At 35.9% G+C, this 22,471-nt stretch overlaps 1 protein-coding gene across 1 annotated transcript in view; it reads right to left on the minus strand.

The window, feature by feature from the left end:
- The window catches only part of LOC110592180 (sodium channel protein type 1 subunit alpha), a 144,736-nt gene that overhangs the window by 22,539 nt on the left and 99,726 nt on the right, over window positions 1–22,471 (minus strand). The window contains exons 18-19 of the mRNA XM_021703128.1: window positions 3,283–3,406; window positions 1,396–1,550 (exon numbers count right to left, since the gene is read on the minus strand). Coding sequence (XP_021558803.1) covers window positions 1,396–1,550; window positions 3,283–3,406 — 279 coding nt within the window. The remainder of the gene's footprint in view (window positions 1–1,395; window positions 1,551–3,282; window positions 3,407–22,471) is intronic.

Consider the following 22,471-nt stretch of genomic DNA (forward strand, 5'->3'; position numbering starts at 1 on the left):
ATGACAATGATGATAAGATGAAGATATATTTCATTTTAGATCATGATATGTGTGCTTCTAATATGAACCTCTCTCCTTTTCATCTAAGTCTCACATTTGTTTCAGGGGCAAAAGACTATTTCTTGTATAAAGTGGCATGCAGACAAAGTTTATGTAATCAGAGAAATATGGAGGAAAATATAGGCTTATGTTCTTTTTTTTAAAATTTTTTTTTATTTATTTGAGAGAGAGAGAATGAGAGAGAGAGAGAGAGCATGAGGGGGGGGAGGGTCAGAGGGAGAAGCAGACTCCTCGCTGAGCAAGGTGCCCGATGCGGGACTCGATCCTGGGACTCCAGGATCATGATCTGAGCCGAAGGCAGTTGCTTAACCAACTGAGCCACCCAGGCGCCCTATAGGCTTATGTTCTAATTATAAATGTAAGTTAAAGAAACTTAAGTGATTATATTTCAATCAGACAAGTTCATTTTATCTGTCATCTATCTACTTTATGACTTAAGTATTCTATTTGTGCCAGTGTTTCCCTAAAATGTTATCTATATGTTATGCTTTGTATTTTTGTAAGTGATTTTCATACAAATATAAATTGATTTGATGTAAAAACCATCTTCGTATAAAGAGAAAGCAATCTTTAAATGAATCACTTAGGCATGCTGCCCAATATTTTTTGTTACCAATATTCATTGTTTCCTGAGTAGCATAAGAATAGTGGACACAATTTAAAAGGGACAGAGAAGTGGTCCCTAAGGACTTACTGACTGTCCATAAAGAGATAATAATAATACCATTCAGAGGCAATATTCATCAGAATAGTTATATATTCTCCATCACAGGACTTCCATTAACTACACTGAGCTGCCATGCTTACCTTCTTGTTAAAATATGAGCAACTGAGTATTTGCATTCCTTGGTTATAATGAGCCAGAGAGACAAATTTTCTAGGTTACTTACTAGTAAGCAAAAGTTAATCAATAATTTATTAGAAATTGTATGTATATGTAGTAGAAATAAATCCAGAAATGCATAGTTAAAACATTAAGTCTATAATCTGGAAGATAGGATGTGGGGTAATGAAAAATGTGTTAGAGACAGGTAGAAAAGTGGGTGGGTGGGTGGACAGGAGGTAAGTGAATGGATGGATGGATGGATGGATGGATGGTTGGATATAGAGATGTATATATATTCAAGGAAGAAGTCCCAAGTAAAGATAACAGTTTGAGATTTATCAAACAGAGGTAATGGCTGACACTATGAAAATGAAAATGGATGCAGGATGAGGGTTGGGGAAAAAAATGCATTGGCTACTGTAACAGTGCATTAGAAATGATTAATAAGTCATCAGTATTAGATTATCTTAAACTTAATATTGTACCACTTTTGCTTAATATTCACTTACCAGTGCACCACTACTAAGGAGAATCATGAAGACAATGAAGGTCTCAAACCAATTATGTTCAACTATTCGGAAACACGTTCTTCTCAGGTTCCACCATTGTTTTCCCCTCCCTTCTTCCACACTGATTTGACAACATTTAAATCTTTGTACACAGCCTGCAAGTATAATGTTCAAACAGGAGTAGATGAAGTAACTTCTGTGGCTTTAGTAATATTCCTTAGCATGTCCCCGATTCATCTTCTCACTACAATTACCATCTCCATCTTGCTAGGTTAACTCTCTAAGCCTGGAGTAGTAAGAGCACATTCATTAGCTGTGTGAAGCTGTGAAAATTATTCAGCCTCCTTAAACAGTTCCCTGGCTAATAATACCTGCTTTTTCTGCCTCAACTCTTATTGTCCAAGAAAGAACTTTGTAAAGTACAAACAAGTGTAAAATAGCTTTGCTTTGTACTATGTCATTCTATTGCACTCTGTTGAAGTCACTCTAGTAGAGGAGTTCAAAATGAGGATTAGTGATAAATAGAGAACTTCCCTTTTAAAGAGGTTATGGAATAATAATGTAGAACTCCCCCAATAATGCTGGGTTTGTTACTGCTTTGTTTTCTTGTGGTGTTTCTAGAAAAGCTAATATAATTTTCAAAATTAATTTAGTCCATTAAAATATGATTGCTTGGCCCTGCTTTGATTTGTCATGCCTTCCTTACAGTGTTTTACTCACTCAAACTATCTGTGATTACCTTTGTAAGCACCATGGAAGATACAAATAACATTTTTTTTAAAAAGGCCAAAAAAAAAAAAAAAAAAAAAAAAAAAAAAACACAAACAACAAAAAACCTAAAATTCTTGTTTTAAAAAAAAAAATAAACCTCGGGAAACTCACCTCAAGGCAAAACAGAACAAAAAAACAAACTCTGCCCCCCCCAAAAAAAACAAAAACAAAAGAGGAAAAAGAAAAAGTCAAGTGTGCTGGAAGAAAAGAGAGGAAGGGAAGGAAGGAAGGGATGGAGAGAAAAAGACAGTAAAGATACATGCAACAGTTCAAAACAGAAAGAGAAGAGCTCTCATAAGATAATATACAAAAGTTATCAGGTGAATTAAATGGGTATATTTATTAATAGCTGTGGAGAGGCATAATAAGGAATAATAAGCTCTCTTCCACCATGGTCAGATGAAGGTAGTTTTGAGAAGGACTTTGAGTGATGTGTGGAATTTATATTGGGAAATGGAAACAATATTTATCCGGTCTATGAAGAAGAGATCACCAAATAGAGAATATGCAAATATATTCATATCTTCAAAAGTCAAATTCTTGGGAAAATCAGACCATGGGAAATGCTAGTCATGGGAAAAACAAAGCTCTTAAAACTGTTGTCCATATTGTACCAGGCTCAACTAGGTACCGTTCAGGTATCGGATATGGGCTGTGCTTATTTCCTGCTTTGTCCAGTAAGCTTTGGAAAATGATGATTTTGTTAAAAAATCACAGTTTAGTATTTGCAAGTCATTTAACTTTAGTAGTCAGAAAGTTATTCTTAAGGCAAATTCTGTGTATGAGAATTTTGATTACTGTTTAAGATGCCACTCCTTGTGAAATCACCATTTTATTTAAAAAACATAAATTACTAGTTTTGATTACGTTAAAAATAGTTTTCTCCATGTTTGTGATCTTTTACACATAATGGGCAGAATTCACCAAAATAACAATAGATTTTAAAACTGTTAGCATATTGGAGGGAATTGAAATAGATCTACTAAAGTTTCTATTCTTAGAAACTTTAGTGATCAACTTAGAAACTTGGGTGATCAACAACTAAAACAAAACAAAACAAAACAAAACAAACTGCACTCTCTAAATGGAAGATTAACATAGAGGTCATTTTCTTACCTTCAGTGAAACAGGCTTCAGGTTCAAGGGTTTCCTCAGGTTCCACCACAGGCTGCTCTTCCGCAGGTGCCCCAATGTCTACAGTGCTGCCTTCAGAGGAACTACTACTGCTTCCATTCAGTTTCTGCTCATGAGATGGACATAAAGAGTAAGTCACTTCAATTTCAGTAACTAATAGTCTAGAAAGAAAGAACTGGTGCAATGAACTGATTTTGGATTCTCCTTGAAGCAAAGAGATTTTAAGTTTGAGGGAAAGACGGATTGAATAAGAAAAGGAGATGAGGAAATTGTCTGTGTTATCTCCTTTTCCGTTACTCACAATGTTAGTATGAAATCAAATTGTTATGCTATGAAGTTACAAATGGCCATCAGGAACTGGTACTAAGCAAACCACTGAATTAGAGGAGCCCCAGAGGGAGGGTGAGGGGGAAGGAAAGTTAGTGTAATTGTTCTCATTTTACAGCTAAGGGAGCTAAGGCTCAGACAGGTTATATACTTTGTCTACCATCATATAACCAGTAAGTGAGAAAGCCAATATTTGAGAGAATTACTCCTGAGCCCAAAGTCCATGCTCTGTCTTCTGTGCAATCACACCGTTTCTGAAACAGTGTATTGACACACTTATAACTTTTCCATCAATTTAAAACTGAAAATAATCCATTGAAAAAATAGCAAGTTTAGTCTAACAGGTGAAGAGAATCTATAATTCGATCTTGAAGTGAAAAACAAAAAACAAAGACATCTGTTCACACCACAAACTCATTATGGCACTTTATATAATATAAATATTCAGTATCTTCATGGAAATTATTTCATCAGCTGCAACAAGCTAGCTTTTTGGTAGCTGTAGACATGAGTTCTATTTAATTTTTGTTTACAGTAATTCTCCGAAACTAATTATATACTTGTTATAAAGCAAATGTCACAATAGTAACTTATGTGAAAGCAATAATAAAACCCTTTGTTATATAGCATTACTTCAACTCACAGGGAAATTTTGGTTGTTTTTGCTTGTCTGTTTCAAGTTTTCATTTAAATTTTAGTTAACATCTAGTGGAATATTGGTTTCAGGAGTAGAATTCAGTGACTCATCACTTACATATAGCACCCAGTTCACAGGGAAATTTTTTAAAGTAATACTTGAAAAGGCTTTAAAATTTTTGGACAAATCCACCTTTTGTTTATCACAGTTCTTCACGTACGGTGCCAAATATCAGCCTCCATATCAAACTTCGTACCCATTACCAAATACCACTATTTGGTCACCTAGCTTTCAGATTTCCAATCAGCCACTGTGAGTATTAAGGTAAAAAGATGTGAACCTAAAATAATATGAAATTAATTTTATCGAATGCCTCTTAATTGCCTCCATAAGTATCCTCCTCTGATGTGTCCTGCCTGGATGATGATAAAATAAATTGCTACCTTTTTTATGCACAGAGTTACTCCAGGTCTAGCAAGTTCAGATTTTCTACAGATGGGAGTGCTATTGCCAATATATCAAACTTTATTCTTAAGAATATTCTTTAAAATTAGCTATTCTTCTTGGACAACCCAATATGTAATATGTTACCAGTTACAAGTGATCCTATACATGCTTACAAATTAATTTCCAAACATTTCTCAAGCCATATAATTATATTCTACAGTCTGCCTGAACTACTGTAAGAAAGTAGAAGTGTACCTAATGTTACTTAAACTCAACATGCTCTCAATTAAAGTCATGACTTTTCTTTTTTTTTTTTCCTATCCTAAACCTACTCCTTTAACCAAGTTTGATGCTGGTTGTTTGCAATATTGTTCTTTGAGCAAATAGACTCAAACTCTCCTTTATTCTTAATCTTTTCTAATCTTGACAGTCATCTAAAGTCAAATTTGTTAAATTCTACCTTTGAAATAACCCTTCTCTCAGTCTCATCTTCCAAATTCCTATGAGCTTTCTGTTCATTCTTGTCACTTCTTTGGAGAGCTATACTTAATAATGATCATCCTCATTGTAGCCTCACCTAATTCTAAAACTTTGTGGACCACAAAGCCTGCTCTATGCTAGATGCCCAATAAATATTTGGTGAATACCTGCGTTTCATGTATTACTGCCTGATGAAGCTTTTTGTCTCCAACTTAGCAAATCTATCCTTCACAGAAGTTGTGCTTTAAGCAAGGTGAACTTCTTAATGCTCTCTGGCTATTGCTCATAGTGGTTATTTTTGCCCATCATTGTGGAAGAATAATAATCACTCTCTCATCTGAACCCCCTTCACCACCTTATCTGTCCCACCCTTTAGGCACATACTGCTTTTTATCTAACCTACCTCTACTCTAATTGACTTACCACATTACCAACAGTTGGCACTTTCTCTGTAAGACACAATGACCGCCGATGTGCTTGGTGTGATGCAATCACGCAAATGATTGGCTACATTCTATCACACCTGTGCATTTCTGCTTTCACCAAGTGAGTTGTTTGCTTATCAAGAATAAGTTAGGTTTGTTTTCAAATCATTGTACCACTTTAAATTAGTGTAATTTACTTTTACGTAATTTGATAAAATGAATGAAAAGATAGTTTTGTTCTATCCATAAAAACTAAGTTGAAATCATTATATAAATTTAATAAAGGCAAATTCTCCACACATATACATACACATGAAAAAAATTTGTCATAAAATTGGGCATGAATAATTGCTAAAAAAAAAGAAGGGGGACTGGGTATATGCATTTCTGAAAGGATGCTAAATTCAGGTTGCTTTATAAGGTTCTTAAAATCTCTGTCCTCTTTGATAAAAATCTAAACTGGAAATCGTAGTTGATGACTTACAGGTGTGGCTCATGCCAAAGAGATGGTGCAGAACTGCCAACAATGAACACATGCTAGAACAAGAGGCCTCCAGTAACATTTTAATGTAAGTATCATTTTTCAAAATGAAGCAGTTTAATGTCTGGAATCTAGAAGGAATTTGTATATCTTTTGGGAGTGGGACATGATTAGAAATTACATTAAAAAGTACTATTCATATTTGGCTTACATAACTTCCCAAATCAACATTTTGCGAGAAAGCCTGGTAAGCCATACCATCGCAAGATAGACCCTGATTCTCACGCCGTCAGGGCAACCTGCCCCAATGTTCAAGTCATAATAACAGCAGACAAAGTGACAAGCGAAGGTTAGCAAGATCCAACTACAGACAGGTGGGTGCAGGCCAATGAATCTTCTCTAGATAAACGACCCTACCTGTGCCACAGGATGATAGTAGACGTTCTCTTCTGCGTCCGCCTTACCAGAGGGGGCGAGTCCTCCCAGCTCCGCAAGCGGAGCTTAGAAGCTAGCCTTCTGGACCAGGTGTCATGTGACAGACTGTCTGGTCAAATCCCCTCATTTTACGGAGTTGATGCTAGCTATGCTTTTGCTCAGAGATCCCAAATGACTTTTTTGTGTGACTTTGACTTCCGTCACATTGTCCCTATAGATGAGGGGCAATTCATGTCCTGTCTGTGCTAGGGCTTCTCCAGTGAAGCACAGTACTGAATTGGGGTAGTCGTCCAGCTTTTTTTTTTTTAAAGATTTTATTTATTTGAGAAAGAGTGAGCGTGAGAGAGACATCACGAGCAGTGGGGAGCAGCAGAGGGAGAGAAGCAGACTCCCTGCTAAGCAGGAAGCCTAACGTGGGACTCGATCCCAGGATCCTGGGATTATGACGAGTGGAAGAAGGCAGACACTCAATTGACTGAGCCATCCAGGCGTCCTCATCTAGCTTTTTATATCCAGATCTAATTTTGCATTTGTTATTCGGAAATGCCTCAAATAAAAACAAACGGAGGGGACACTTGCTTCTTCACTTCAATTCTTTGCTCTGCTACGGGACACCTGGCCTAAGAAGACAGTACAAGCCCCAGAGACTGTTATAGGTTGCCTTTCCATCCTCCTGGGCTACTGTTCTTGGAAAGGTAAAATCAGAATCATTACGTAAATATAATGTATAGAAAAACCTAGCCAACATATTTTGAATTTTAAAATTTTAGCTTTCTTAATATTTAAGTATTATCTAAAACAAAAAAATTAAATTTTGTTCATTCCTGCTTAAACAAACAAAAAACAAAACAAAACAAAACATTCCCTAACCAGAAAGAAATGTCAGTGCTTTTTCCAGAAGTTTACACATGATGTAAATAAATGAGTATTAGTGTGAGAGAGAAAAGAAAATGAACCAAAATAAAACAGATGCAGAAATGACTGAGCTGAAGTGTGCCTAGGCCATCCATGGGAGGCAACAAGGGTTTGTATTGATGAGCTAAATAAAGAACATTAATAAATAAGTTTAAAATTAATGAATTAAATAATAAATTGTATTAAATAAAAATAAATCAAAATACATAAAAACATTAATAAATAAGGGCACCAAGACCTTTTTTTCAAAGATAAGATAGTTAATAAAAACAAGAGAGAAAGACACCAAGATGAAACTCAAGCATTTAATTCTTATAAGTTCTATGTGAAAACACTGCATGCTTAGTCATTGGTGTACTTTAGAATTTAGAGAAACAGTGTTTTTGCAGATGATGAACTGTACTGTTAAATTCTCAATCAAAAATCATGTAAATGTTTAATATTCATCTTGCAATAAAAGGTATCTGTCATTATTACAGAAAAGAGGTTTCCAACCTATGTTCTGTGGAGACGTAGACTTTAACCCTAAGGAAGAAGGTGTAGGCCAACCAGGCAAGTTCTCGTAACATTCTACAACTCATAGTCTTTCAGGATTTGAAATAATACAAGAGAGATGTGATGTTGAAAATGATAAGAAGGCAATGCAGGGACAAACCTGGACTCAGGAAGAGATAAGGCAATAAAAGCTCAGGGTGGGTACGGCTGCTGTGTGTGCACAGATGAGTCAGAGGTGCTGGGTCTGTATCTAGAAAAATCCCTGATCATCTCTGACCAAGGGTAAGAGAAGAAAGTAATAGCTACTCCCACCTTGGAAACAGAGAAACCACTCACATATTTTTTTAGGTTAATTTTATTTAAAGTTAATAATTTTAAGTTAATTTCTGTACCAGCGCTATGTGCAATATTCATTTAATCACTAAACATTTATTGGGAGATACTATATTCTGAGATTCGCGTTAAGTCTCTGTCTCATAGAAACCCTTCATCAGCATAATGCATTATTTATCTGGGCTTTTTTTCTTTTCCTTTGCTGCATTTTTTTTCCTTTTTTATTGACCAAAGTGAAATGTACAAAGTACTTTATGGTTACTTTAATATTAATTTATTAAAATTAAGGTTAATCATTCTTAAGATTCATTTCAATTATGTTTTTTTCTTCTGTCAATTGTCCCTGTCTTTTGCCTATTTTTCTACTGGAGTGTTTGTGTTCTTATCAAACCGCAATTGCACTTTATAAACAGAGTCATTTGTTTCCGTAACATGTAATATTTGCCAAATAAATTAGTTCTCTACTGCTGTGTATCAAATCGCCACAAATTTAGCATCTTAAAACAATACCAATTTATCATCTCACAGTTTCTGTACGTCAGAAGTCTGGTACTACACAGTAAGATTCTGTACTCAGGGTCTCACTGGGATAAAGTTAAGGTGTTGGCTGGGAATGCAGTTCTCATCCAAGGCTCAGGATTCACCAACCTTATGGGCTAAGGGCAGAGTGAATTTACTTGCAGTTGTAAGAGGAAGTTCCTGCTGTCCTGCTAGCTCATGGCCTTGAACCATTCAATAAGTGGAGGCCACCACAGTTCCTTGCCCCATAGGCCCCCATAGGCAGTCTTTCCTCTGAGCTAGCCAGAGCATCTCTCTCTCAATTACTCTTATGTGACCAGTGGGAGAAAACTACTCTGAAAGGGTTCCTCTGATTGGGTCAGGCACACCCCGGATAATCTCCCTTGGGCCATAAACATAACATAATCACAGGATGATATCTCATCATAGTCACAGGTTTCCACTGCGCCCAGGAGTGGGGATTACACAAGGGCAAGAGTTTTTGGGGTCATCTTAGGATCTTGCCAACCATACCAAAGTCTGTGTATTTTATTGGTTTTCTTTTCAAAGAACCACCTGCTATCCTAATATCATCTGCTACATTGACAAGTCATTAATTTCTCTACTTATATTCCCTTCATTTTGTTTAATTTCCAATTTCTCAAACTAAGTTTTTTTGTCATGTTCAATACTGCTTGGTCCTATTCCACAGATTCTGACAGAAAATGTTCTTATTTTCCAAATGGCTATTTATATATTTTATTTTCTCCTTAACCCAATATTTATTTAGGAGGGAATTTCTTAATTTTCAAATGGTTAGAACTTTTTCATTTTACTATTGACTTCTAGCTTACCTGTATTGTGATAATAACCCTATATGATATCTTCTATTTTGAATTTATTGAGGTTTATTTTGCTATCCAGTATATTGTTAATTTATATAAATATATACATGGGCACTTGAAAATATGAATTTTCTGCATGTATAAATTATGAGATAATATATACATCCATGACATTTACTTTTATTACTTACATTATTCAAATTATCAGTGTCCCTCTTTAGTTTTTCTTTGTTTTGTTTTATCAGAAGCTAAGAGAATGGTATTAAAACACTCACAACCATTTTTATGTATTTTTATCAATATATCCATATATTTTTCACTGTTGAAATCAAAGATATGTATCCAAATTCTTTATTTCACTGCAATAATAACACAATTACTCAAAAAGGGAAGGCAAAGATTTTTAGATGTGTAGCAAAAACCCATCTCTAATAAAATACTAAAAAAAATTGGATAACAGCAAAACTAGAACATTCTCAAACAAGTACTTTTGTCGATTTAAAAACCAATAAGGAAATAAAGCTTAAGCCCAGCAGGAGAAGAGAAATAATAAAATCAGAGCAGCAGAAATCAATGAAATAGAAACCAAAAGAACATTTGAACAGATCAACAAAACTAGGAGCTGGTTCTTTGAATTAACAAGATTGATAAACCCCTGGCCAGACTTATCAAAAAGAAAAGAGAAAGGACCCAAATAAATAAAATCATGAATGGAAGAGGAGAGATCACAACCAACACCAAAGAAATACAAACAATTATAAGAACATATTATGAGCAACTATATGCCAGCAAATTAGACAATCTGGAAGAAATGGATACATTCCTAGAGATGTATAAACTACCAAAACTGAACATGGAAGAAATAGAAAAAACCTGAACAGACCCATAACCACTAAGGAATCTCCCAATAAACAAGAGCCTAGGGCCAGATGGCTTCCCAGGGGAATTCTACCAAACATTTCAAGAATTAATACCTATTCTTCTGAAACTGTTCCAAAAAATAGAAATGGAAGGAAAACTTCCAAACTCATTTTATGAGGCCAGCATTACCTTGATCCCAAAATCAGACAAAGACCCCATCAAAAAGGAGAACTACAGACAATATCCCTGATGAACATGGATGCAAAAATTCTCACCAAAATACTAGCCAATAGGATCCAACAGTATATTAAAAGGATTATTCACCACTACCAAGTGGGACTTATTCCTGGGCTGCAAGGTTGGTTCAACATCTGCAAATCAATCAATGTGATACAATACATTAATAAAAGAAAGAACAGGAACCATATGATACTCTCAAGAGATACAGAAAAAGCTTTTGACAAAGTACAGCATCCTTTCTTGATTAAAACTCTTCACAGTATAGGGATAGAAGGTACATACCTCAATATCATAAAGGCCATCTATGAAAAACCCACAGCAAATATCATTCTCAATGGGGAAAAACTGAGAGCTTTTCCTCTAAGGTCAGGAACATGGCAGGGATGTTCACTATCACCACGGCTATTCAACATAGTACTCAAGTCCTAGCCTCAGCAATCAGACAACAAAAAGAAATAAAAGGCATCCAAATTGGCAAAGAAGAAGTCAAACTCTCACTCTTTGAGATGATATGATACTTCATGTGGAAAACCCAAAAGATTCTGTCCCCCCCCCCAAACTGCTAGAACTCATACAGGAATTCAGTAAAGTGGCAGGATATAAAATCAATGCACAGAAATCAGTTGCATGTCTATACAACAACAACAAAACAGAAGAAAGAGAAATTAAGGAGTTGATCCCATTTACAATTGCACCCAAAACTATAGGAATAAATCTATCCAAAGAGATAAAGGATCTATACTCAGACAGCTATGGAATACTCATGAAAGAAATTGAGGAAGACACAAAGAAATGAAAAAATGTTCCATGCTCATGGATTGATAGAATAAATACTGTGAAAATGTCTATGCTACCTAGAGCATTTAATGCAATCCCTATCAAAATACCATCAACTTTTTTTTCAAGAAAATGGAACAAATAATCCTAAAATTTGTATGGAACAAGAAAATATCCTGAATAGACAGAGGAATATTGAAAAAGCAAAGCAAAGCTGGTGACATCACAATTCTGGATTTCAAGCTCTATTACAAAGCTGTAATCATCAAGACAGTATGGTACTGGCACAAAAACAGACACATAGATCAATGGAATAGAATAGAGAGCCCAGAAATGGACCCTCAACTCTATGGTCAATAATCTTCGACAAAGCAGGAAAGAATGTCCAATGGAAAAAAGACAGTCTCTTCAACAAATAGTGTTGGGAAAATTGGGCAGCCACATGCAGAAGAATGAAACTGAACCATTTCCTTACACCACACACAAAAATTGACTCAAAATGGATGAAAGACCTCAATGTGAGGCAGGAATCCATCAAAATCCTTGAGGAGAACACAGGCAATAACCTCTTCGATCTCAGCCACAGCAACTTCTTCCTAGACACATCGCCAAAGGCTAGGGAAGCAAGGGCAAAAATGAACTATTGGGACTTCATCAAGATAAAAAGCTTTTGCACAGCAAAAGAAACAGTCAACAAAACCCAAAGACAACCGACAGAATGGGAGAAGATATTTGTAAATGACATATCAGATAAAGGGCTAGTATCCAAAATCAAGAAAGAACTTATCAAACTCAACACCCAAAAAACAAATAACCCAAGCAAGAAATGGGCAGAGGACCTGAACAGACAATTCTGCAAAGAAGACATCCAAATGACCAACAGACACATGAGAAAGTGCTCAACATCGCTCGGCATTCGGGAAATACAAATCAAAACCTCAATGAGATACCACCTCACACCAGTCAGAATGGCTAAAATTAACAAGTCAGTAAACAACAGATGTTGGCAAGGGCGTGGAGAAAGGGGAACCCTCCTACACTGTTGGTGGGAATGCGAGCTGGTGCAGCCACTCTGGAAAACATTATGGAGGTTCCTCATAAAGTTGAAAATAGAGCTACCCTCGACCCAGAAATTGAACTACTTAGTATTTACCCCAAAGATACAAATGTAGGGATCCAAAGGGGCACGTTCACCCCAATGTTTGTAGCAGCAATGTCCACAATAGCCAAACCATGGGAAGAGCTTAGATGTCCATCAACAGATGAATGGATAAAGATGTGATATATATATGTAATATATATATGTAATATATATATAATGGAATATTATGCAGTTATCAAAAAATGAAATCTTGTCATTTGCAGCGATGTGGATGGAACTAGAGGATATTATGCTAAGCGAAATAAGTCAATCAGAGAAAGACAAGTATCATATGATCTCACTGATATGAGGAATTTGAGAAACAAGACAGAGGATCATAGGGGAAGGGAGGGAAAAATGAAACAAGACGAAACCAGAGGGGGAGACAAACCATAAGAGACAATCTCAGGAAACAAACTGAGGGTTGCTGGAGTGGTGGGGGTTGGGAGGGATGGGGTGGCTGGGTGATGGACGTTGGGGAGGGTATGGGCTATGGTGAGCGCTGTGAAGTGTGCAAGACTGTTGAATCACAGATCTGTACCTCTGAAGCAAATAATACATTATATGTTAATAATAATTAAAAAAAAAGAAAAAAAAAACAAAAACCAATAAGGCGGGGCACCTAGGTGGCTCAGTCGGTTAAGTGACTACCTTTCGCTCAGGTCATGATCCCAGGGTCCTGGGATCTAGCCCCATGTCTGCTTTTCCCTCCCCTCCCTCCCCTCTCCCCCGGCTCCTATGCTCTCTCTTTCACTCTGTCTCTCAAATAAGTAAATAAAATCTTTAAAAAAAAAATAAGGCAAATTAATTCTTCCTTTTTTGTTTTTAAATTAAAATTTAATCTTACTTTGAAATTCACTATCCAAATAATAAAGCATTTGGTTCTCACAGTTAGTTTTTGAGAGTATAGATTATTTTAAAAATGATTTTCATATTTAAGCCATTAATCAAACTTTAATTTACCAATGAGCTAGTTCATTTGAAAATATGTATATTTTCACACATGACTCTCAAGCTAAATTCTACATTGACCTGTACTGATCATATATTTTCTGCAGGCTGACTTAATAAGTGAGCTGAGAGAATGCAGGGATTACATCATAGCTAAAGCATCCACTTTGTCTTGTACACCAGGGCATTCAATAACCACTTAATAACTACAACACTGATGGTAAAAGCATTTTTCCTCCTCAGTGGATTTATGTAACATTCCTGCTTTTAAAAAAATGTTCTTTATGATAGCAAATGATTTTGACCTTGAGGGTGAAGCAAAACAAAGCATAACAAATAAAATACTCCACAATATTTTTTAAGAGTAAATGATTAAATGGTTTTTTCTTGTTCCCTGACTTGATGTTACGATGTTTATGTTTTTATTTTAGACTTCGTTTGCTACAGGAAGCTTATTTATAGGGTTTAATAGTTCAATTTATAGTAAGTGATAAATTTATTAAAAAATAAATCTCAAATTCAAGGGTCAAAAGGATACAGAATATGTGTGTGCATGTATATGTGTATATATATATTTTTATTTTTGAAAAAATACTTATTTTTAAAGATTTATTTATTTATTTGAGAGAGAGTGTGTGCACACAGGGGGTCGGAGGTGGGGGGTAAAGGGAGAGAGAGAATGTCAAGCAGACTCTGAGGTGAGCTCAGAGCCCAATGCAGGGCTCCATCTCACGGCCCTGAAATCATGACCTGAGTGAAACCAAGAGTCAGATACTCATCTGACTAAGCCATCCAGGAGCCCCCAAAATACTTATTTTTAAAGCTAGGCATGTATTATTTTAAAAGTGGGCATTTTATGTTGTTATACATACTTAAATACATATACATCTTAAATCATATATAAATGAGATGCTCTACAACATCAAAAATATTAGTATTAATATTTTATTGTGTACATTAAGCATTAGTAAATATTTCTAGTGTACAATAGCATATTGAAAATTTAAATGACCCCTATCAAAGTATGTCAACAAACAATATCAAAGAAAAATACACTGTACTGAGATTTAGCCTTTCCACAGAGTAGCTGGAAAAGTCAAATATTAACTCATTAATTCCCACATCATCCCTAAAAGCCAGATGATTTCTTCATCAAGTTGTGGGTTAGAAGGGAAGTCTTCAGTGCATTATTCATATTTACTAAATATTAACTTGTTCTTATCAATTGTGAAATCCAGTGTTAATCAAACACTTCACCAAGGCAGAAGGGAAAGTGGAGGAATATAGCTCTAATATACTCTGAATTCTGCTTTAAAGTATGTCAAACATGAATTTTGTATTGATGATTAGATATAAAGGAAATAGAACATCTCAACATATATTGAACCAACAGAAAATTATTGTAATGCAAATAAGTTAGAAACACCAAAAAAGGTCTGCAAAATTGCATTTATAATTCCCAAGCTAGAAATCAAAGTTGTAAATCAAATGAGTATTTTTCATTGTTAAATTCATTTTGTTGAAAGGGCATAGAGTCTCTAGTGTTCTTTTGACATTCATTTTTCATGATAAATGATAACATATTTAACGAATATTTAATAAGTGTTTACTGACTGGAGGAACTGTGTAACTATAATGAAAGGGTTAAGAGTTTTGTTTCGAATCAGACAAGCTTGGGTTTGAATCACAATTAGTGGTTTTATGGATTTTAGCAATTATCTTCACCTCCTTAAGCTTTAGTTTCTAATTTGTAAAATGGTCCTTATGTCACATGATTGTTATAAGGATCAAACAAGATAACAGATGGAAAATGCTTGCCATGTGCTTACCTGATAAATGCTAATAAGTTTCATAACAGTATTATATAGTTGTAATATGTGTAATTGCTAATATTTGACCTTTTCAACTACCAAAAATATCAGATCATGCACAACAACAAGATTGGGACCTGGAAAAGGAAATAGTGAATATAATAGACCTAATACCTGCCCTCATGCATTCACAATCAGATGGAAGATACAGAGGAGCAAACAATTGTCACACACTGTAATTGAGTTAGTATAGGGTATCTTGAAAGCACCACCTAACTCAGTCTAAGAAGGGAGGGTAGAAGAAAGTAACATTTGGCACCAGAAGGATGAGTTGGGTGGGGTTGGGGCAGGGGAAGAGGATGGCGTAAGAGTATTCTAGATGGAAAGAACAGGCATAAGGATCAGAACCTGACAAAGCATGGGGAGTTTTAGGAAACAAAAGATCAGTCAGTGTACTTGGATGGGGAGAGGTGGAGATTACTACTATGTGAGGCTAGAAAGGTCCATAATGGTTATTTTTTGCAGGGACTCGTAGTCCATGTTAAGTAGTATAGACTGTAAGCAAGGGACAACTCCTGAAAGGTTAGAAAGAGAGGTGAGCTACAACCAGATCTGCCTTTAGAAAGACCACTTATTATGTAGAGACTAGACTAGGGAGAGGGAACATTTGTGAGGATTGCAGCAGTTAAATCTGAGAGACGATGGAGGTCTGCCATTGTGTGGAGCTGGTGGAGATGCAGAGTACATAAAGATGCATCGGAGCTGGTGGTACCTGTTAATCAATCAGATGTAAGGAAGAAGGAGTTTGGGTAGCCACTGGTTAGATGGTAGCACTCGTCACAGAGAATAGTTGCCATCTCATACAGATCATGGCCCTGAGAAACTATAGCTCAGGATAAGGAAATAGACAAGAGCTGGAAGGGACACACCCAACCAATGTCCAGATGGGACTCTACAAAGAGCTCCACGAACATCTGTGAGGCAATTATATGAAAATTCTGAGTGTTTTCTTTTCTCCTCCTTCTACTCTCCTCCCTGCCCCCTCCCCAGAGAGAAGCTGCATCCAAAAGCAAACTGTGTACTTAATTTGACTTAGGAATAGTCTTGATCGATTTATTCATTTGTATACTTTCAGAAGGTATGACTGATAACATGAAACAGGTCATTAACTTACATGATGCCAATTAACACCGATCCAGCACCTCATTTGTGCCAGGTACTGTGGAAGTTACTAGAAGTACAAAGATATGTATGACCACAGTTCTTATTCTTGAGTTGCTCACAGGATTAGTAAGTAGGATAGACAGATATACAACAGAGAAATAGAGTGCAATGCAAACCTTTCATTGTATGCAGCTAGTAGTTCTAGTTGGGGGAAATTCAGAGGGCTTTCCAGAATTAAGAGTTGTTTGATATAGTGAGCAACAGAGCAACAATATATTTTTGTGGAGTGAATATATGGACAAAGTCTTGAACATTGATTCAAGGTCATTTTGTTTTGTTAGATTTTACAGAGAATGGCAAGGAGAAGAAGGTAATTTCTAACAAGAAATGATGGAGTCCAAGGACAGAAACTTCATGGAACTGTGTGACTAGAACTGAGCTGAGTCATGGGGAATTAGACTGATGAAATGAGTCTGATCAAGGCTGTCCAATTGCTCATGATATATTTAAGACTGCTTTTTTTCCTCCCTAGGAAATGTGTTTCAGAGGGTAATTCTAGTGATACAGAAGAAATAATAGGACAGGAAGTGGGAGGTCAAGATTGGAGATGGATTTAGGAGGTAAAATCCACAGGATTTAGCAGTAAATTTGATGAGGGCCTTCCAATTAGAGAAGTTGAGGATGAATCCGGTTGGGAGGAAAGTAGCCTGGCTTTTTGGAAGCCAGGGAATGACAGAAGCTTAAAGAATTAGGAAATACTGCAGACAATCAAGTGAGGTAGGGTCACTGAACTTGGCAAATAAGAGAACATCAGTGATTTTTGACAGAGAGAGTAGAAAGGTAGAAAGGTAGAAAGGTAGGGGAAGAAACCAGAAAGATGTTTGAAGGTGACTGAGCAGTGGAAAATGGGAGGACACTGAGTATAACCTACTCTATCTTTTAAAGAAGATTGGCAATGAATTCAAGGACAGAAACTTAAGGAAGAGATGAGATCAAAGGAACGTTTAAAATTTACATGATTTTATTTTATTTTAGGATGGAAGTCTTCTCCATTTATGTAAGTTTGTGGGAAGGGTTTCTGAAGGAGAAAGCGTAATACGGGATGGAGGCAGTAGTGGCTACATCAGAGACCATGAGAATTTGTGAAGAGACCATACAGAAAAAAGAACAGTTGGGGGCATACACACCCATCTCCCCGAGATTTTTAATATCCCCAGATATGTTGTGTGATGCTTTTCAGTGGGGAAAATTATGTTATCATGGTGTTCATGAATTGGGATATTTGCAAAAATCTTCATACATATCCATTTTGATTCAGGATTAACCAGAAACTTCCTATTCTTATTTCTTTATTTAACAGGTATTTACCAAGCACCTACTATATGCTAGGCACCATGCTGAAGGTGGGCTATACTTTGGTAAATGAAATGGACTAACCACTGCTCTCAGGTACATTTAAAAACTGAGCATTGTCCACATAAGGCATTCACCGTAGACCTTTCCGTGGTAGTATAAATTTAGTCTGCTGAGCAGTATATGCTTCAGTTGGGAATTGTCATATGTTGTTTAACCCAAATACAGTAAAGGTAAAAGTATTAAGTGAAAGAATATCCACAAAGCAGCAAATAAATATTATTTTAACATAGATGTTATAATTGAGAGGGCAAATGAGAGTCTAGAAGTAAATGTTCACTACTCATTTATTTATTCACTTAATAAACATTTTGTACTCACTGTGGCCTTAAAGTGAGTAGGACCTGGTTAGTGTTTCACCTGTTCTCAAAGACTCCATAAGCTAAGGATGCAACTATAGAAGTGCTTCCAAATGATTTGGAAGATTCTTCCAGGTAGCATTAAATTCAGAAGGGTATCTTCCTAAAACATAACTTGGAGTAACCAAAGTCCAAGAGATTAAATGCTCTACAATTAGAAGTAGACCTCCATAGGTCAGTGTGGGATTCAGAAGCAGATCAGTCTAACCTGCAGGCCAGTGCAGAAGGAAGAGAATCTTCCAGGACTCAGGGAGAGGACTCAGACACTTGTGACTATGCCATTAACCTATGACCCGTGAAGAGGTATTGGTAGTTAAGAACAACTCTAGGGGTGCCTGGGTGGCTCAGTCGGTTAAACGTCTGCCTTTGGCTCAGGTCATGATCCCAGGGTCCTGGGATCAAGCCCCGCATCAGGCTCCCTGCTCGGCGGGGAGCCTGCTTCTCCCTCTCCTTCTGCCTGCCGCTCTGAGTACTTGTGATTCCTCTTTCTCTGTGTCAAATGGATAAATAAAAAAAAATCTTAAAAAAAAAAGAAGACCAACTCTATAATGGACACCTATTCCCTATTCTTAGTTCTTCAATAAACAATATCATTAATTTTAAAGTAATGCCAAAGAAAATATTTTTTCAGGCACTGTTAAGGAGATTTTGTATAACACATAGACTATGTTGCCAACTGCCTAGATTCTTCTAGTCCAGGATCAGTCCTTACTATTTGTGTGACAGTGGCAAGCTACTTAAACGCTGCATTCAATGTCTTTATCCAAAAGACTGGAATAATATCTATCTGTTGGTATGAAGATTGAGTGAGACAGTGCATGTAAAACCCTACAAACAGTGTTTTCCCGTGGTAAGCACTCAACAAATGATATTTTATTAGCATGACCTGAATTACAAAGGTCCAAATGGCATTTTTACTCATTCTAGGGCTCACTCATTGCAAAATAAGTGTACTTTTCCCCTATTTTGGTAATATATTGTTTTTATTCCAAAAGGTGTAAGTTTAATAACTCAATTCATTTAAAAAGTATTTATGCAGACAGAATTATAGTAGTAATTGTGCTGTTATCGCCTTATGTCTTTGAGCACTTTTAACTTCCAAATAGCTTTTGTATCCTCATAATATTCCTATAAGCACCAGAGGACAGTTGTCTTCCTTTTACAAATTAGGAAATGGGATAATATAGAGTTGGTGATTTGTCCACGGTAGAGTTAAGGCCACCAGACTTTTAGTCTCATTATCCAAACAAATCAACCAAAACTCAAAAAGTTATTGAGCACACATTTGTGCCCAACTTTGCAGTGGGGGCCTCAGAAGACTAAAATTATATAAAATACAATCCGTAACCAAAGAAACATTTTCTCCCATCCAAGTACTAACCAGGCCCGACCCTGCTTCGCTTCCAAGATCAGACGAGATCGGGCGCGTTCAGACAAAGAAACATTTTCTAATTGGAGAGATATGATTTTATATTGCCAGTTTGGCCCAGTTTTTAAAGCTCTTCAAAATCTGTCTAAGCCATCATTCCTTATTATTAATTTTCAGTGGAAACCCATATTTCTAGCTGTTCCATTATTCTTACTACTGCATGAGTCAAGAAACCTTTATAAGGTTTTAAAAACAATTCCTTAGGTTATTTGAATGTACTTTGTGGGTTGAGGTCTGCTGGGACTTAGGGAAGTGTTGAGTGTGACCCATGCTATGCCTTTCCTACATCTGGGGAAAAACACGGGACAATTATAGAAAGACAGCCGAAAAATTTGTCCTGGAATGGGGGACAGTGGTGCATAAGTGTGCACCTTATGGGGGAAGCAAAACAAATGCAGGTCTCCCTTTTACATGTCTCTTCATTTGTAGTCCCTTCTTCATTTTCTGGAAATGGGGCCGTCTGCTCCTTGCATACTCCTGTAGCTTCATCTCCTGTGACTTTATATCCCAGAAACATTAAACTATTACTGTGTCTAAACACATCATGTTGTGTCATGTCTCTAGCTTTCTGTACATTTATTCTTTCTGACTGGAATGCTCTTTAGAAAAAAAAGTTTCCTAACTTTTTAAAGGAGTCTACCATAACAAGAATTTAATGAGACAATTTAAAAATGAAACAGAAAATACAAAATCTGCCACTTTTCCAGATAAACCTGTAAAGCAATTCATTACAGAGGGCAGAAGGCAGACAACACAAAAGGACTAACAGTGGAATACGTTACTAGTAATTCTTACAAGAAAACACTGGCCAACAGAGTGTTGGGAATGCTATTAGTAATAATAATAATGACAATTTATTGAATATTTATAATTTGTCAGGTACTATGCTAACTATTTCACATTTATTGTCTCATTTAATTCTCCACAGAGAGTATGAAGGTGATTTTATCCCCATTTTTGAGATGAGAATTGAGGACCGGATAGTCAGGTAAGGCCATATGGTATGTGGCTAAAATGGAATCATATAACACAATGTCTGGCTCCAGAGAATAATCTATTATGAACAACATTATAATTATAGGCTTTCATGTCTAAAAACAAATGCTTAGGAAATGGATAATAAACAATGACCATTTATAACTTTAACCCAAGGCATTGATATAATTTCAATAATGATCCATAATAAATAAGGCTCATTATTGAAATCCAAGCATGGAAACATTACATATTCAAATGGAACAGGTCTAGCAGAGCCCATGGTAGGTAACATTGTGAGTCAATAAAGGTATGTCCCAACATGGAAATTCATATTTAAAAGTTGAGGATTATCTTTCTAAAATCCAAATATATGTACAGTTGACCCTTGAACAATGCAGGGGTGAAGGATACCAACACCCTGTGCAGTCAAAACTCCACATATAACTTTTGGCTCCCCCAAAACTCAGCTACTAATAGCCTACTGTTGACCAGAAGCTTTACTGATAACACAAACAGTTGATTAATATATACATATTTTGTATATGTATTATATACTATATTCTTACAATAAAGTTAGAGAAAAAGAAATGTTATTAAGAAAGTCATAAGGAGGAGAAAATACATTTACAGTTCAGTACTTATAAAAAAATAATCAATGTATAAATGGGCCCACACAGTTCAAACCCATGTAGTTGGAGGGTCAGCTATATATGTATGTGTATATATATGTATATATATATATTTGCATATATATGTATATGATAATTACCACACATGTGATCATTACCATACATATATGCAAAACTACGGCTCATTTGTATCCTCCATTATCTAGTACAATATCTGGTGTATGGTAACTGCTGAATAAATGAAGGTAGGCAAAAGAATAAAGGCTAAAACAGAAAGAACCAAAATGATGAGATTACTTTAATACCCTACAGGCTGCATTCCTAATTTAGAATAAAGAATCTTCATCTTTTGAGGCACCTGTCATCAGTTTAATTCCACTAAAAGAAGAGCATCATATAAATTGTGCCTTGCTTTGAAGAGAATACAATATAAGACTAAGGAAGCAATGAGGAGAAATAACTTTATATGGGTTTATTTCTGACCAAGAAGGAAGAAATAAATGGTGAACTAAAGTACCAGGAAATTTGTGACAATATGGTAATTTATAAAAGAATATTTACAGAAAGCTAATTAAAAAATAAATGAAAGAAACTGAAATGTAACGGGGATGAATAGAAGTTTCAGTATTGAATATAAAAATTCAACTGGTTGAGATACAACTGCATTTCAACAGCAATTTTTGGAAAAAAGATGATGGATAATTGCTTTCCTAGAAGCCCAACATAAATTGACAAGGCAAATGTCTAAGAAAGAAAAAAAACCCAACAATATCTAACACATTATTAGATTGAATCAAGAGAAAAATGGAGTCTGGATCATGGGGAATAAAACTATATTTTCAAGTGTGCTCCCATCAGAGCAAGTGTGATAATGAGAATCCTTCAAAATGGTTCTATTAAACAGAGTTAAATGAGATGGAAAAGTTTAATCTGAGTGCCTACTTTGTAGCAAACATATTCAAGCATGTCACAATATAAAAGGAGACATGCATACATATCAGTAGCTAGATGTGAGATGTATGAGCCTAGAGCATGAGTTGTTTATTACCTATGCTCTGCCTTCTATCTCTGGGAACCAAAAAAGAAGCCATCCATTCTGC

This window comes from Neomonachus schauinslandi, chromosome 3 (assembly GCF_002201575.2).
Source record: "Neomonachus schauinslandi chromosome 3, ASM220157v2, whole genome shotgun sequence".
In the NCBI taxonomy this organism is placed as follows: Eukaryota; Metazoa; Chordata; class Mammalia; order Carnivora; family Phocidae; genus Neomonachus; species Neomonachus schauinslandi.